The 17,961-nt window shown below is 38.3% G+C and overlaps 2 protein-coding genes across 2 annotated transcripts in view; one reads left to right on the forward strand and one right to left on the reverse strand.

Annotated features, from left to right (window-relative positions):
• Positions 1-17,961, reverse strand: part of LOC148740890 (uncharacterized) — a 244,651-nt gene that overhangs the window by 190,459 nt on the left and 36,231 nt on the right. The gene's annotated exons all lie outside the window — the stretch shown is intronic.
• On the forward strand, positions 673-15,611 carry LOC148740907 (fibroblast growth factor receptor 1-like). The gene is made up of 13 exons (XM_088754417.1): positions 673-1,049; positions 2,645-2,977; positions 3,227-3,520; positions 3,890-4,080; positions 9,683-10,139; positions 10,399-10,506; positions 10,862-11,043; positions 11,268-11,390; positions 11,797-11,867; positions 12,357-12,397; positions 12,733-12,832; positions 13,214-13,313; positions 13,728-15,611. The coding sequence occupies exons 1-13, from the start codon at positions 929-931 to the stop codon at positions 13,770-13,772; spliced, it is 2,166 nt and encodes a 721-aa protein (XP_088610543.1). The 5' UTR covers positions 673-928; the 3' UTR covers positions 13,773-15,611.

Raw genomic sequence — 17,961 nt, forward strand, 5'->3', positions numbered from 1 at the left:
ACAGTCAAAAAAATAGCTGTACATCTACAAAGGCGAACGATTCGAAAAAGATGCAATCCCTGATGTGCGTACTCAGTACCACACATAAAGCAAATTCTCATGAAAAACTGGCATTTAATAGAAACACAACAACTACTGAGCGAACTATACAAAAATCCGCCGCTCGTATCTTACAAAAGAGGGCGGTCGCTCAAAGACATACTCGTGAGGGCTAAACTTTGAATAGGCTACTCTAAACACACGCCGGGGAGTCGTATAGGCCTGTCAACCCCATTTTACGCCACCATCTTCCTCTTCGCTACTGGAGACAACTTCGCTTCGTTCAGAAGAAGATTCACTTGACAAAACTTCAATATCTGCCATCTCCTTCGCCCACGAATACAAACAAACAGAGAGTGAAATAAACCACGCTATCGGAGTGAACACAACCAGTGACGTCATCAATCCATTTCGCTCGGTACCAGAGCCCGGACATGGTTTTGTGTAAAATGTTTGATTTGAACGGTTAAAAAAGATATCTTTCGCTTCTTTTTGGCCAAAGCAAACTATCTCATGACAATCAGCATATTCAAAACTACGGGTTAGAGCGAAAATCTCAGATACGAAAATTTCGTTTCAGTAGCACTTTAAATAAAGGCTTTCATTCATCCATCCATTCATTCATTCATTCATTCAAAGAGAACATTTTTAATGAAAATATTTACCTTTTAGCAGGAATTTTGCGCAAAATCGCCAAATTTGTGACTCACTTTTCCATTTTTCCTTTCGTAACTGCCTGAGTGTGTAAATTTAGATGCAGCAGCTTAATAATACCCTAATTTGACTTATTGCCTATACTACCTTCTTGTAAGAAAGGAACGTATTCTAAATAAACAATCCCATTTACAGGTCATTCCAAACATCCACGCAAAAAGTTTGTCAACATGTCATGATGATGGGTTACTTTTGGCCTCGAGGAGCTTTAGCATATTTAGTACTATTGACTATTAACGGCGCTTTGTGGAATCTTCCATTCGTCAGAGGTGAAACGTGCGATCCCAACATAAAAAGTAAGTAGTTAAACGTCCTGGTCAAAGAACACGTATATGCGTAGATTTTTCTTGTATTTATATGCATGAATATGTATATACAGGAAGTGTAAAATGGCTGCCATACAAACAGTTCCCAGAATGCAGAGGATGCAGGTATCTTCTTCAAATTGTTTCGCAAGTGTAGAGAAGAAAAGAAGAAGATAAAGACTCAAACTATTCAGCGTTTGTACACAACGTTTCGGGCTTCGGCCTTCTTCAAGTGGAGAATTCAAATTAGAAATAAACAATAAAAAGCTTCATTAGAACGCTGTCAAGAGTATATGAACTACGCTCACTTTACATGATAAGATAGATTAATCTTTCGCATCGTTAGATAGGCTAGAAAAAGATTGTGTATTATTAATTTTGCTATTATTATCATTTATTATCAATTTCTCTAGCCCAGTAAGACCCGTTGTGGACATCTTTTCAAGTCCAGAAAGCAACAAATTACCCGTTTTTGCCTCCACAAATTAAAGGGGTAATTTTAAAAAGGAAAAAAAAATAGCTGCTACCAAAATAACAAAGAGGTATTGTTCCTTTGATGTGAAACATACAAGCATCGTGCATCACCTTTTTGATGAGAAAAGAAGAAGTACATTTTCATAATATATGTTTTCAAATTGCGACGTTTACATGTATATATCTATATAGTACACGCACACACACACTTAACAAATGGTAAACAACACAGCGTACACTATTGAGTTATGGATGCACTTGGGAGGTTTGCTAAGCACTCAAGAAGCGTAAGAGTCGCTCGAGGCTATCGCCTCGAGCGACTCTAGCTTCTTGAGTGCTTAGCAAACCTCCCAAGTGCATCCATAACTCAATAGTGTACGCTGTGTTGTTTACCATTTGTTTTATAACATAACATTGATACATTGTAGCTAAAGAGTTCCCTTTTATTTAACAAATCTTACGCGACCAGAAAAAACAAGCGCGCGCGTAAAAATAGTCTTTGCATTTGCTCACGTCAGCAGCGTACACCCATGGGCAAATGGGGGACGCTAAATTGACCAATCAGAGCGCGCGCTTTACTTTGGTCATGTTATAAACACATATATACATATATAGCATACCTATAAGATAGATTTATTTATAACTTTTATCTTCGTTAGATAAGCTAGAAAAAGAGAAAAACGTATCATCGGATTTTAATATTTAACAAATGGTAAACACCACAGCGTACATATTGAGTTATGGTGCACGCGGGAGGTTGCTAAGCACGAAAGAAGCGTAAGAGTCGCTCGAGGCGATAGCCGAGAGCGACTCTAGCTTCTTGAGTGCTTAGCAAACCTCCCAAGTGCATCCATAACTCAATAGTGTACGCTGCGGTGTTTGCCATTTGTTTTATGACATAACATAGATACATTGTAGCTAAAGAGTTCCCTTTTATTTTACAAATCTTACACGACCAGAAAAAACAATCGCGCGCGGAAAAATAGTCTTTGCATTTGCTCACGTCAGCAGCGTACACCCATGGGCAAATGGGGGACGCTAAATTGACCAATCAGAGCGTGCGCTTTATTTTGGTTATGTTATAATATTTATTATCAATCTCTCTAAAAAAGCTAGACCCGTCGTCGACATCTTTTCAAGTTCAGAAAACAGCAGTTTACCGATTGGTGCCAACATAAACCTGACTTGTACAGCGCAGCCCAGAAAGGAAGACTCAACATATCTGGATAGATGGGTCGATTATATCGAGTGGTACGATCCACAGGGTAGAGAAGTTGGAGCGAAATGCCGGCAGCCCTCAAACATACATGCTCATAAACTTAAATTAAGCTGCCCATTAGAGCTTAAAAATTTGGCAGTTAACAAATTTGGCCGCTACACTTGCCAAGCTGGCAATGATTACAGAAAACACTGCACAAGGACATCATTTGAAATAACGATCCAAGGTAAGCAACCTTACCATACCTCTACAAAATAACAGACATCCTAAGTTTATAATGCAAAGGTGGGTGTCACGCTCCTGCACCTCCTCAGTCTTCTCGTCATCAAATTCCCCTTGAAGTGTAGTCCTCTTTGAGTCGGTTCTTACGGATGTCAAACGAGGCTTAGCCCCGACATCTTAAAGAATTGCCGCAAATTAGACAACTCATAACGTCACATGCATCCAATTAAATCATTTTTATATCAATTTGCAGGTGCCTTTTCACCTGAGATCGTTGAAGGTCCAGAGAAGCAAAGTGTCTCGATCGGTTCCAATGTTACCTTTAGCTGCACTGCTAAGGGCTTCCCGAGGCCTAAAATCCATTGGATTAAAAAAAATGCTTCATATCCTTTACAGTCTAACCCCAGAGCAAGTGTTATTCAAGACAGCGGAGCGAATCGCAACCAACTTTTCATAACGGGAGTAAAGATGGAAGATTATGGCAAATATCAGTGTATTGCCAATAACAGCATCGGAGCGGGAACAGAAGAAGCTGTATTAAGCAAAGGTGAGATATTTTTGGAATGAAAAGGAATAGATAAAGATCTTAACGACAGTCACTGCAAGGATTGACTTTTGGATCAAAATTACGATGGTCGGGAATAAAATGCCCTTTTATCCTTTGCGTTTCTTTCCCATTCTTCCACGTCGTCTTCGTATTTTTTTTTTTATTCTTCGTCAATTCATAATTCTGACTTTTTACATTTAGTATTGTCATAATTACCATTATTGCCATTAATATTATTATGATTTGTGTTTTTGTAATCATTATCATTACTGTTATTGTCCCCCAGCTTGAAATCTATGACTCAAGACTCCAAATAAATATATATATATTTTTTTCATAATTCATCTCTAACAATACTTACTCTCACAGCCTCTGAGGATGAAAATTCAACATCTCAAACCTCTACAACACTCACTCCCGCGGCCTCCATGAATGGAAAGCCAGAAAATTCAGCATCTCAAACTACTACAATCGCTGTCTCTTGCACTTTGGTGGTGGCTGCACTTATTTGTGTAGTCATTGGGTTTGTGTGGATTCGGCGTAGAAATCGTGATAAAAAGGTAAATAATACGTTACCCGACATCCCCGTCCGTAATGAAAGAGAAAGATTTCATAATAATAATAACAATTTTTTAAAAAAAAAAAATCCTATATTCACCATAATCACAAAAAAATTATAACAAAAGTTATGATAAAATTCTTGAAAGTCGAAAAAAATGTGTTAAAATGTCTGATAAAAATGTAAGAAAAACTAGAGGTTACACACTATGATAACGATAATTCACTGTAATCATCAAAATATTTACAAACATATTAAGATAAATCCTTAAAATCGAAAAATACATGAAAATGTCGACTAACAAATTATCTAAAAAAAAACTTGTTAACAAATGGCAGCTTCTGAGCTTTGAATATCTAGGTCTACATTAGTAAAATCCAATTTGGCCCTTCTAATTGTGCTGTATCCTCTTAGACAGATTAGGGCGGATCTTAATGATGCAAACGAAGTTTTTGCCCTGATCCAGGAAATTGTCTTTGAATAGTGTTCTCCTTTCTTGTCTGCAATGAGTTCTGCAAGGCGACTGTGATATCTCAAACGTTCTTGGCCCATTCCACCAGTCGAAGTAAACACAAGAGGCGTAAATGAACCATGATCGATGTCTCGAACACGTCTTGAGTAGGAACGTTTATTCTCATTCTCATGCATACGGTAAATCTGCTGCGATTCCAGATTTCTGTGCGATTCAGCGTTTGGGTGACAGACTCGAATATCGAAAAATGCAGATCGATTGTGTTTCCAGAAACCACGAGCATGAATGTCTAGCCTTGCATCTTGCGCCATGTTGGAACCACTGTTCAAGAGCGAATGTTACCTACGGTCAAACATTTGGTGGCAAAAGCCAAAAAATCGATTCGGCTCATATTCTCAAGTTAGGTAGGCCTTATGGTGAAACAAAGCATTGCATACTTCGTTTGGCTGAATATCGATTTATTTTCGAGAAAATCAATAATAACTGAATTTCGACCAAATGCCGTTTTTGAAGCTCAAAATTTCAGACAAATCTCGGAGCGTCCCGCCACAAATTGAAAACACTTGGACCAATAAAAACTACTAAATCTTGAAAAACAACATCAATACATTATCTGACAGCAATTTGAGCAATTCTTGATGGTTTATTTACACAATCTAATTGAATTTAACCGGCCTTCTTCTAAAAAGATTAAAAATAGGTCAAAAGTAACCCGTTATTTCACTAAGTGGTATACAAAATAATCGACTGAAAATCTGGCTTTTGGAAGGCAAAATGTGGTTCTCTTCGATCTTCAAAGGATTTTTTGGGGAAATGATTCAGTGTGATTAAATCAAATTTTAAAGTTGGACAAAATGAGCTGATTTGACGATGCCGTAAGTTGTTCGAAAATGTTCACATTCACATACAAACTGAATTGTTTCGCATTTTACATCCAATCTGCAGCTTATTTAACATAATATCATCTTACCGTCCATATTGCTGTATCACAAAAGAGGATTGCAGTCCTAAAATTGTTGCGTTGCTTCCTCAATGGCAATAGAACTTGGTAGGATAGTCAACACATCCTGATAATAATTGTTTACAAAGCGTATCTCGCGGTTTCTCTATTCCCATTTCGTTGACATACTTCGCGTAAGAGATCTTTGTTTAAAATATGTCTACAACCGAACCGTGAACCAAATGTAAGCGGAATGTTGCTAGTTCAGAAACATGCTTCTCGCGCGGAGAATAACGTTAATTAATTCAAAATGAGGTCCACTGAAATAAAACGCAAAATTAAAACATTGGACCATGAAGCACGTGGCTACAGGAATTAAGGTTGTGTGTTACATATACGAAACAGGAGCAAACAATTATCTAACTCCAATCATAATTTAATGCATCATAATTGAATGTTTCATGGTACTTCGGGGGATAAAGCTCATTTTAGGACAAAAAAAGAGGTCACATTTTTTGCATTTTCAAATTTTTCACACCCACCTTTTCCCGGCAGCGGTCCCAAAAAAGCTCACATCTGGAAATAAAACCATTTTTGCGTATCTCGGAAGTCAAGAAACGCTTCGAGTAATCACTGCACCAGCTGACACAGCAGACTCGAGTGCGAGTCGGTATACCTACATGAGATACTTGCATTTTGGAAACAGTGGCTTTGAAAAATCAACTCAACTAGTTAGTTATTTAGTATTCTTGCCCAAGAAGGTAGCCAAGTAGTGATACATCCCCTTCAAATATGGTCGGGCTCAAAGCCATCAATGCATTATATGGGGAAGGAAATATTACAGAGCGCGGCTGATGCGTAATGAAAAATTTAACATAAGCCAGTTGTCTGGTCAGACCAGAATGTTCACGCCCATCAGGAAAAGATTGACACCTAGATTTAACCAGAAAAAAGAAAGTAAACAAACCCATGTTGTGCCTATCTCTTTAAATCTTTCCTTCCTAGATAATGAATTTAAGAAGTGAATGACTACTTCTTATAGAAGTCCAAAGCCAAATAAATGCATCATATGGCGATATATTATTGAGCATGGCTTGATGTATCAGAAGGAACTCTGCGCCTCGATCTAGAGCCTCTCGTTCACCCCTGAACCAAGCTTTGCACTAAGCGAGGAACAAATTGTCATGGGATGTATGTCAGCAGGAGGAGAGAACACTGCTGCTCGGCTAAGAACTAGGTCAACTTCGTCTACTGGCCCGGAAAAACTGAGACTTGCGAAATTGCTCTCAATCCGCCTCGAACACGCAAGAAGAGGTATAATTACTGTTTCCCGTTTTCTGGATGGTCTGTCGAAGTCACAGTGTACTCTTACTATAGTTTTGAACGAGCAGCAGATATCCTTATGAGGAGAACGACACGCAATGCTGTTGCAGAGTTCACATCTTTTCTCTTTAATTCATCTTATTAGGAAACGAAAATGCCAGTTTCAAGGTAATTTCTGTAATTAATCAAACAATTAATAGAGATTAAAATAGTAAGGAAGAGGACACAAATACGATTCAATTTTTTAGCGTCTTAAAAAATACTTGTAAATTATTTAAAGTCCTTACCTCTACTCGAGGCAATTGTCATCTCGACCGGTTCCTTCTTACACAAAGTAAGCATCAAGTGTTTCTATAGATACTCAGTGTGGTTTCAGCGATTAACGATAAAAGCACCCCTCTGAATTTCATTTGGTAGGTTTAACTGTAACTCATTTTAAATATTACATACCGTCAACAGAAGAAAATTTAGTAAGAGTGCAGGAAAGTTGAAAACTTATCAACAGTAAAATATAGTAGTATTGTAGCAAGCAGAGGTTTTAATCACCGAACTAGGTTCATCTGTCCTTCTTTTTGTCCTAAACTGAGCTTTATCAACCTAAACAATAATTTACAAAATAAAAATATGAACTTAATAAGGATCGGAGTTAAATAATTGTTTGCTCCTTTTTCTTTTATGTAACACTCGACCTTAGTTCCTGTAGCCACGTGCTTCACAGTCCGAAGTTGTATTTTTGTGGAGTTGTCGATTTCCGTGGACCCTAATTTTGAACAATTAGCGTTTTTCCGCACACGAGAAACATGTTTCTGAACTAGCAACATTTCGCCAACATTTGGTTCGCGGTTTAGTCAAAGACTTATATTTAAACAAAGATCTCTTACGTTTTCAACGAAATGGAAAGAGGGAAACCCTGAGATACGCTTTGTAAACAATCATTATCAGGAGGTGTTGACTATCCTGCCAAGCTATATCGCTATTATGGGAGCAATGCAACAATTTCAGGACTGCAATCCCCTTTTGTAGTACAGCAATATGGACGGTAAGATGATATTATAATAAATAAGTTTTAGATTAGATGTAAACTGCGAAACAATCGAGTTTGCGTGTGAATGTCTACATTTTCGAATAACTGACGGCATCGTCAAATCAGCTCATTTCATCCAACTTTAAAATCTGATTCAATCGCACTGAATCATTTCCCCAAAACATCCTTTGGAGATAAAAAAGAACCACACTTCGCCTTCCAAAAGCCAGATTTTCAGTCGATTATTTTGTATAGCACATAGTTAAATAACAGGTTACTTTTGACTTATTTTTGATCTTGTTAGAAGAAGGTCGGATAAATTCAATTAGATTGTGTAAATAAATGCTCAAGAATTGCTCAAATTGCTGTCAAATTATGTATTGATGTTGTTTTTCAAGATTTGGTAGTTTTTATCGGTCCAAGTGTTTTCAATTTGTGGCGCGATGCTCCGAGACTCGTCTGAAATTTTTAGCTTCAAAAGCGGCATTTGGGCGAAATTCAGCTTTTGTCGATTTTCTCGAAAATAAATCGATATTCAGCCAAACGAAGTATGCAATGCTTTGTTTCACGATAAGGCCTACCTAACTTAAGAATATGCGCCGAATCGATTTTTCGGCTGACGCCACCATATTTTGAAAATGTTCGATTTTTGGCCACATATCCATTTAATTGCTCTCCTGTCGTGTCTTGGAGTTGGGGTACGATTTCCACATCTTTGCAGACAATTCCTTAAAGCTCAGCTTTTAAGTCTCTAAGTTCGTTGTAGCGCTGTGTAATAAAGCCACCCTTTCTGCAGACCATTGCATGGTCCACTGTGTACACGTCCCCACAAGCACATTTGGAAGGAATATCTTCGAATTGCCAGTCGTATCGCAATTGAATGGCGTCTCGGAATTCTCTTTTGTTGAGATTATATCCTTGTTCTTGTAAGGGAAGGACGGTTAACCATACCGATGAACCCTTTTCGGTAGCCAGATCTAGTGCTCGCTTGGTTGTGATATGTATTTTTATAGGCTGATGAATTGATCGTGTATAAATAAAGATTAAATAGATAAATAAATAAATAAATAAAATAAATGGTCTTAAGTGGTGCCCTCTCATAAACACTCTTCACTCTTTCTTTGACGTCTTCGTCCCTCTTATGCTGGGAAGTCTGTTTTGATGACTTTACTGCCGAGTCTTCTGGTAAGTGATGTTGTTGGGCTTTAACTTGTTCGACGAGCGGTGCAGTTGTTGCAACGGATGTCTTGTACTCCCGCGGTGCTTCTATCAGGCTTCACAACGATGCGACATTTCCTAGCATTTTGGGAAGTAGCCATAATAATCATCATAAAGTTAAAAATAATAATAATAATTATAATAATAATAATAATAATAATAATAACAATAATAATAGTGATAATAACAATAATTAAAATTTGCAAAGTTTTTCTAGACTCTGCATCTCGCCTTACATAGTAACAAGATCGATGACACGCGAAAAACGTACCTTTCATGGCTGATCAATCCTAACATCCCTTCGTATGCCAGCATAAGCAAGATTGCATGTAATGATTGTCGTTAGTTCGGCTGAGGCTTAGAGTACGGCTAAGGAAAACGCCCATTTCTGTCCCCACTTCTTCTTTTCTCCTCCAAATTCTCCTTTCTTTCACTTTCGTCTTATAAACAACTTCTTTAGAAGAATTCAGGGGCTTGCTCGCCCCATTTTCACTGAGTTTATAGAGCAGTTCAATCCGAAAAAGGGCCATATTTCTTACTTACATACCTTCAAATTGTCAAATTTGCCTGTCATCGTAATGAAAGATGTATATGGTACTTGCCTTTTGCCTTCAATTAAATTACAGGGCACAAGACGTGCGACAAAGGTGTATTTAGAAAAAGACAAGCACTTGCCAAACGGGATACAAGACCTTGAAAACGACTGGTCGCCCAATAACCAAACCAAAAACCCCCAAGAAAGGCATCTGTTAATGGGGTACGGAGTAGGGGAAAGAGGGCTTCCAGACGGAAGAGAGAAGGATGATGCAGTGCAAGAGATAGAAGAAACAAGTCAAGTGAGATTAGATTCGGGTGAGAAGATTGTTGGCGCTGACATTTTGACAGCTGATAAATGTGTTGACCTGGGTGTCCACGAACAGCGAAAGATATCGTCTCAAGAGACCGAAGAAGGATGGGAAAACTTGGAAAATCTTGAAGTATTCGATGAAGTACTCGGAGAAGGCGAATTTGGGATCGTCTACAAAGGTCGCTATGGTGGAAAAGACGGAAACATGACAGATGTAGCTGTTAAGAAGCTAAAAAGTATGTACGCGACGTCAAAATGTGACATTATTAATTCCGAAGTACAGTGGTATACCGCAGAATTGATTTTTCTCTCTGGAAGATATGCACCATCTCACTTTTTCGTCATTTTTCCCTTGCGGGAAAACACTCATAAAGTCTGCTTCTGTCTCGTCTGAACGTTCTCTGTAGCCTCGCCAATTTTTTCCATACACCATTTTCTTTACCATAGCCAACCAATTTGAGAAGTCCCCTTGCTTACTTTTCTATCTCAATGTAGACCTTAGTGCCATTACCAAAGAAACCCTGCTTAATGAGATAAGGACCTTGAAGCATGCTGGGAAACATCCTAATATTGTCACTTTGATTGGTATGCGGATAGAGGGAGGTAAGTCAGTTTTCGACGATGTAACGTCTTAGAGATAAGCAGGATTACCAATAAGGTAACGTTTCATCCGACTGTAAGATCAGTTCGAACAGTGCATGTGCTGATGTTATGATTAGAGAAAAATTAGTAGACTTAGTACGTGTTATGCAAAAAATCTGTGCCTCTTGATCGAAAACCATTTGATGTTAGGCTAAATGCTCGGGGATTCACATGGAATTTGTTTCTTGGTTTTTTTGGCACCAACTTAACTTATTTTTACCGACGAAATCATCTTTCGATCAACTGCAGGAGCAAATAATGTCCAAATACTTTCTCTTGTTAACTTTTCTGCCGGTGTTTGCTCTTCTTTCACTAGGAAACCTTCTTGTAGTCACTGAGTTGATTCATGGTGGCAGTCTGGAAAATCTTTTGAAGTCCAAGAGGGCTCCAGGGGAAAACAACAAGTATCATAACGTCTGCTGTAAGCTTAATGACCGGCAGCTGGTTACAATTGCGTTTCAGATTGCCGCGGGAATGCAGCACTTAGAGGAGAGAAAGGTAAGACCCACTGACAATGTGTAGAAATGTTGAGGTAACTTTGTTTACCTTCCATGACAGATGACCACTCTCTATATAGATTATAAACAGCTCAAAATATAACGCTGGAAGCTCGAGGTTGTGAAGGACACATTGGGGATCTTTTGCTCTTTGGTATAAGCCACCACTCAATCATTCGTGAGTGTCTGCTAAGCTAAAGATTTAGAAATTGTCTTCTCTCACAGTTCGTCCATCGCGATCTGGCAACGAGGAACATTTTAGTTGACGCCAACTTGGTTGCTAAAGTTGGAGACTTTGGATTGGCCAGAGACATATCCGATGCTGGTATATACACGATGACCTCCAACGTAAGTACGCTTTGCAATCAGTTTCAACGACTAAACAAAAAAATCAACAAACTAAAATGCATTTTAATTGATGCTCTTCCATAGTATAATCGAACACACTGAATTAATTCCCTCCCAACGAACTGTGTATCGTGTTTACTTAATTATGGTTAATGTTTTTACTGATAATAAAGACAAAAACAATGATGATGATAACAATAAAAGCGGCCAAGATAACTACCCCCTTGGAATTTACTGGTGATCAACAATAATTAGAAAATGTTATATATCTTAACGTTGAAAAAGAAATCGTATACACGCACTCGATGCATCCTTCTTTTTCATGAGGCAGCCTCTTCCCAGTCTCAAGGGGTATTGACTCTACAACAAACAGGACCTTGCTCACATGAATCTGTCTCTTCAACAGGGCAAGGTTCCGTGGAGATGGTCGTCTTTAGAATCTCTGCGAGATCTGCATTTTACATCCATGAGTGATGTGTAAGTTCAATTTGTATTTTAATACTGTCAGATAGCTTTCTCTTGACTTACAGCCGGATGTATTGCTTAGCACAAAGGATTTCCAAAAGCGTCATACGCCTGCCGCTCTGCTATTTTCCCTGGAGCATTACCATGGTTACATCAGGGCTTCATTTTACGTTGTTTGCTCGTCTCCATGTGCATGAATGGTGTATGTTTATCTATCTGCATTTATGGACACACCATGAAAACTTAGCATGACTTTAGTAATTTCCTCTTTCAAATAGACAATCTTATGCTCATATTAGTTGATTGAAATTTATATCAGAGGTGAGATCCGACAGGAAAGACACAACGAAGTCTTAAGCGATGCAAATATTCATTAAACACTCAAAGAATACGACGTGACTTCATCTTTAATTAAGTCAGTGCTAATTCTCCTTACCAGAAGGTCATCAGCTTCTTTTCCTAACTCATTAAAGTTATTAAAGCATTGATGCATATTTGCAGGTGGTCATTTGGTATTGTCTTATGGGAAATTGCCACGTACGGTAAGTGTCGAGTGATATTATGTGCGACACTCTATGAACTAGCAGTCATGTTCTCGTCATGAGATTCCAATCCATAGAGCAGCCCAAAGTTAGGAAGGCTCCTTTGTTAAGCTAACTATACAGGCATCTTCATTCAGAAAAATGCGTATTGCCAGTCAGACGACAGTTAAAGAAGATCAGAGGCCCGCCATACGGCTACTGAACATTTTATTCGTCCCACATCTTTTTTGTCCCCGAGCTGCGCTTAATTTTTTATCTGTAAATGAGCCATATAAAGATCCTTGTCTCTAGAACTGAATTATTTATATCATGATGATCTTTTTTCTACCAAACAGGTGAGTTGCCATACCCTGACATCTCATCACCAATTGCCTTAGTGAGTCGACTGGCTACAGGATACCGAATGCCTCGTCCCGATCAGTGCTCGGAAGAACTGTAAGCTTCAAAGTCTTGTATAGTGGCGATAGAAAATGAATTGAACGATTTATAATCTTGTAGAGGGCTTCAAATAATGAAAATTTAACTTGCCTTACTTTAGAAATAACTGAAAAGCGTTTTACTCTTCGAGGCAAGTCTTGTAAGATCCTCTGACATTCACTTCTTCTCGTTGAAATTTGAAACGATGCATGGAAAGAGTCGTTATGATTTAAAAACGATTTGCATATCAAATCAAATGTCACACTCGCAAATCAGTGATCTTTCCAATAATCACGGTGATCCCCCTTTGTACCCCTTTCCACGTTTGATACGGTCAATCTAGATGCGGATAGTGTCAGCTTCAAGAAAACGTTAACTCGTACTGCATTGAATTTTTAGATATGAGCTGATGAGTTCTTGTTGGAAAGAAAATCCTATGATGAGACCAGCCTTTTCAAAGATCGCCCAACGGCTGAATAATTTTTTGCGAGAAGTCAAGGTAATTAATGTTTGTATTTACAAGATCTCCATTTCTTCTCCTCAGCATCGTCTTTCTTAAACCTTATCTGTCCTCTTCTTCCTCCTTCAATATTTTTTTAATCGATGATTCAATACACCCTTTCATGAACTCCTGTGTCACCTTGTCAGTCCTTCTGGTAAACCTTTTATTTCCAACTCCCGCCATGAATACGCTCATCCTTTCTTAAACATAGTCATCCATCCACGTGCTTGTCTGTCCTTCCGTCTGTCGACTGGTCGACATCCGTAGGAGTGTCTGTTCTTTCTTGTGCTTGTTCCTAACTTCATTCATTACTTTTGTTTAATTCAAGTAAAGCCATTTTTTGTTTCCTTATTCATTTTTTTGTGGCGGAATTATCAATGGCTGACTCTTAATTCCAATGATTTATTTCAGAGGACATATACAAATATTACAGAGGAAAACGATGGAGAGGCTTGATGACGCCCTGATGCTAAAGGAAAAGCCTTATTTTATTTGATTAGTAATAGGAAGAAAATCGCGATATCTCAAATACGTGCATAAACGTATAAGGCCTAACGTAAAATGTAATAATAATAATGATAATAGTAATAATAATGATAATAATAATAATAATAATAATAATAATAGTTTATTAACAGATCCACTAGGTGACTCTTCCCTGTTGAAATACATCAATTACAATTAAAATAAATCAAATTAAGTTATTCACAAATTACGCAATATGCAATTAAAACTAAAAGTAGGATTAACAGAATAGAAATTATAGTAAAACTAACTAATCACTCTGTGCTGTATTACATAAAAGAATTCCTTGAAAGTCTGAAAAAGGTTCTGTAATCTTTACAGTTTCCGAGATTCAGGTGCCGACCACGCTCAAAAAGTTTAGATTTAATTTGTTTCCTTGTAAGAGAAGGTTTGGCACGTTTTCTTCACAATAGGTAGTGCAAATCACAGTAAAGAATAGACGGTCCACCCTGTCTTACTTTCGACGCTGAATTGGTTAAGAAAAAAAAGTTGCTATCTCGTAAATAGACTGACTTAGCGTGGATTGGCTTTGCTAAGAGAAATCTAAGCACGCATCTATCCTACCTTTTGAGCAGCTCCTCCTTTATAATTTTCTTCGCTCGCAGGAAATCTACAGTTCTTTCGCGCTCAAGTCGCTTCCTGCGTGCTTTACAACAGAAGAGGGCACAGTCAATACTTCTTTATTTGTTAAATTAAAGATGGAATTTTTGAAAGATCATGACTTGCAAATGAAACCTTAACTTCAAAGCAGAGCTACAGAGATCCAGAAGCGATAAAACACACCCACTTGTGAGAGAAGTGTGTGACACTCGACAAAAGGGAGAAATAATCTTCAGCATGTAAGATCGTAACAAATATATTACTCTCAACAACTTTCTCAAGTAATGATAATTATATCAACACGTAAATGAAGCTAAGGCATGAAAAAAAAAAAAAAACATTTGATCATATCACTTTATTTGAATTTTCACGGTCTTCTGCCATGACAAACGTGTAAACAATAAGACGACTCAGGATGAGCCTCAATTCCATGTTTTCGCGTGACTGCGATAATTAGAGTCAGCGGCGATTCCAAATAACTCCCAACTGGACTATTGAGAATTATAATTAAATGCAAGCAATGTTATTAAGCTGACGCTCATACCTAACAGCTAAGAAAGTAAAAAGAGAATACTAGCGAAATAAGACAATCAACGGAAATGAGCTTTATATTCAAGAACCCTTGAGGAGACTGATCGGGAAAATAAACAACTGATAACACGCGTACATGTTGTAGTTCAATTTTATACTTGGTTCAAATTTTATTTTCCTTTGTTCTCGGTCATGTTAATGTTGATAATGAGTTTGAAACAAAGGAAAATAAAATTTGAACCAAGGATAAAATTAAACTACAACGTATACATCAGTTCTTTAAATAACAAAAACAACATAAAGAAAATGGAAACAAAAGGAATGCCATTCTAAGGGCCTCTACAGGCCACATACGTTTCAGGAAGGGTGGATGAAACTCGGAAACGGCGGTTATTAGTTGATAAGCAGAAATGGGTCGAATGTGAAAAAAAAAATTAAAATGTTTAAGACAAGAAAAAGGCATTAAGAAATTGGTGAGGAGAGAAAACAGATTTCTATTCCCTGATATAAGTTTTGTATAAGTCGTTTTTTTTTCTTTGTATTAGAAAAGCGGACGGGTGATGTTTCTGGATAAAGACCCGAAATAAAGAGTAATTACAAGGTTACGACTAATAAAAGAACAAAACGTTTCTGAAGGTCGATGGGTGTAACTCATGGACGGGCGGAGGAAGTTAGGTTGGGCGATGTTACTCAAAAGCGTAAACTCTGACATTTTATAATATTTTGAAGAGTCAATTGTAGATATGTGTATTTTGACGCAAACAACTTTTCAAATCTACTTCCATTTTTACGTCACCAAATGGCTACCAAACAATAACTTACAAGTTATAAACTACCTCGATGAAATCAAAGAATTTTTTGTAGGGATAGTTAATTAAGCCATTCGTTTCCATGCGCTGTCTTCATTTTTGTTCACACAATTTCGGACCAGTGAGCGCGCGCGTTGGGTGTGATATGCGCATGAATGAACGAGGTGTAACTGATCCACCATTCCACCATATGCTTGCGGTACTTAACTAAATTACTTGCTGGCATTGAAAACCCTTCACGGGAGAGCAAAGAAAGACTAATTTGTCTGCTATTCGAAAAACATAAAATATCTCATAGTCTGCATAATGATTAGGCCCCATCGAGGATTTTAATGGTTTAACGTGTCATTGTCATAGAAAACCGTTATTGGCGTTTCTGTAGGATGCAAGATTTTTACGGGGTGGGGTTGCCCCACGCCCAACCCTCCTCCTTTCTCATCTGAGCTTGGAACCGACCATGGCGGAGACCACCATTAGGAAAGTGAATACCTTCATCAACAGCTGCCTGAGAAGGATCTTCCAGATACGCTGGTCCGACATCATCAGCAATGCAGACCTGTTGCAGCATGCCAACTAGCTGCCAGCTGACGAGGAGATCTGATGCAGAAGATGGGAATGGATCAGGCACACCCTGAGGAAGCCAGCTAACAACATCACAAGGCAGGCGCTGAAGTGGAATCCCCAAGGGAAACGAAAGAGAGGAACGCCAAGAAACACCTGGCGCCGTGACCTCGACGCCAACGTCAAGAACATGCGAAAGAACTGGAGACAACTTACAGGAACAGTTCAGGACAGAGCACTTTGTCGGACTGTTGTCGGCGGCCTATGCTCCAGGAGGAGCGATAGGCTGAAGTAAGTAAGTAAGTAGTCAGAGAAAACCGGGCAGGAGCAAAGTTCGAGGTTGGCATCTGACCTCGATCCTTCTACCATAGGAAAGGTACCTGAAAAGATTATCAATGGTGGTATTTTCATTAGCTGGTGGGTTTTTTTATTTCAAGATAAAATCTTTCCTATAATCAGGGCCCTCCACGGGCATAAAATAGCTTGATTTTGGGCCAACTTTTGTTGAACCTATATGAAAGAACGTTAAGTGAGAAAAAATTGCTATAGTTTTTTTCACACCTTCAACCCACAATGCAAGGAACTGATTGACGTTTAACAATATTTCTTGCGCTGAACACCATCTTTTCAATGTAATTTGGTAATATCAACTAAGTTAAAATTTTAAATTTGGCCACCGTAACGAGTAAAAAAGCTGACGTTTCGAGCGTTAGGCCTTCGTCAGAGCCCTTCGCTCTGACGAAGGCCTAACGCTCGAAACGTCAGCTTTTTTACTCGTTACGGTGGCCAATTTACAATTTTAACGTAGTTGATATTACCAAATTACCTTGTTACCCCCACGACGCAGCACCACAGTTTCTTTAGAAACTTTCAGCCTTTATCCATTCGCTATCTTTTCAATCTCACACTTAATATTATCACCGAATTGATAGCGAATGTGAGCCAAATTCAGTGTGCCATTCACGCAGTGCTGTTTGTCAAACGTGCGTGGTTTACTTTTAAAGAAAATTATTGTATCAATAGCCTGTTGTATCTTTAATGAAATGAAGCAAACTTCAAATTGGTATCTCTAAATCGCTAAGGCCGACGTCGAAAGTTACACGAAAATGTCTTCTTTTGAGAGAAGAAATAATATAGAAAATCTTTTACCTGGACGGTAGGTCGAAAATTTATCAGACAGTGTTCAGCAAAGGTAATTAGGTTGTTTAGTTACCTGTGGATGAGTGTTTATTTCTAAACATTGACATAAGTAAGCGTTTAAACGCTTGAAAGATGAAACACCTCCTATACAAAGCTGATTTTTTTTTTCCCGGCGAAGATTAGTTCATGTGGCACGCAGCAGTGAATCCCCGCAGATTCATTATCCGCAGAGTTCGACCATCACAAGCTTAAAAACATTCAAAGCTGATATACCCTGCTGGCAGAGGCGTTTATTTGTTAACTTCCCCTACGGTCCACGTCAAAATAAAGTCCTCTGCGCTCGGCCTGTTAAATCTTCTTCGAGCATGCGCCTGGGAATTATCCAAGTTTGTGGATAGTCTAATTTGCAAAACCGGTTAGAACCTGTTTTAAACATGTTTTTATGCGCACGCATCCTATTTAGTAATATAGCAAGACCA

Source organism: Stylophora pistillata, chromosome 1 (genome assembly GCF_964205215.1).
Source record: "Stylophora pistillata chromosome 1, jaStyPist1.2, whole genome shotgun sequence".
Lineage (NCBI taxonomy): Eukaryota > Metazoa > Cnidaria > Anthozoa > Scleractinia > Pocilloporidae > Stylophora > Stylophora pistillata.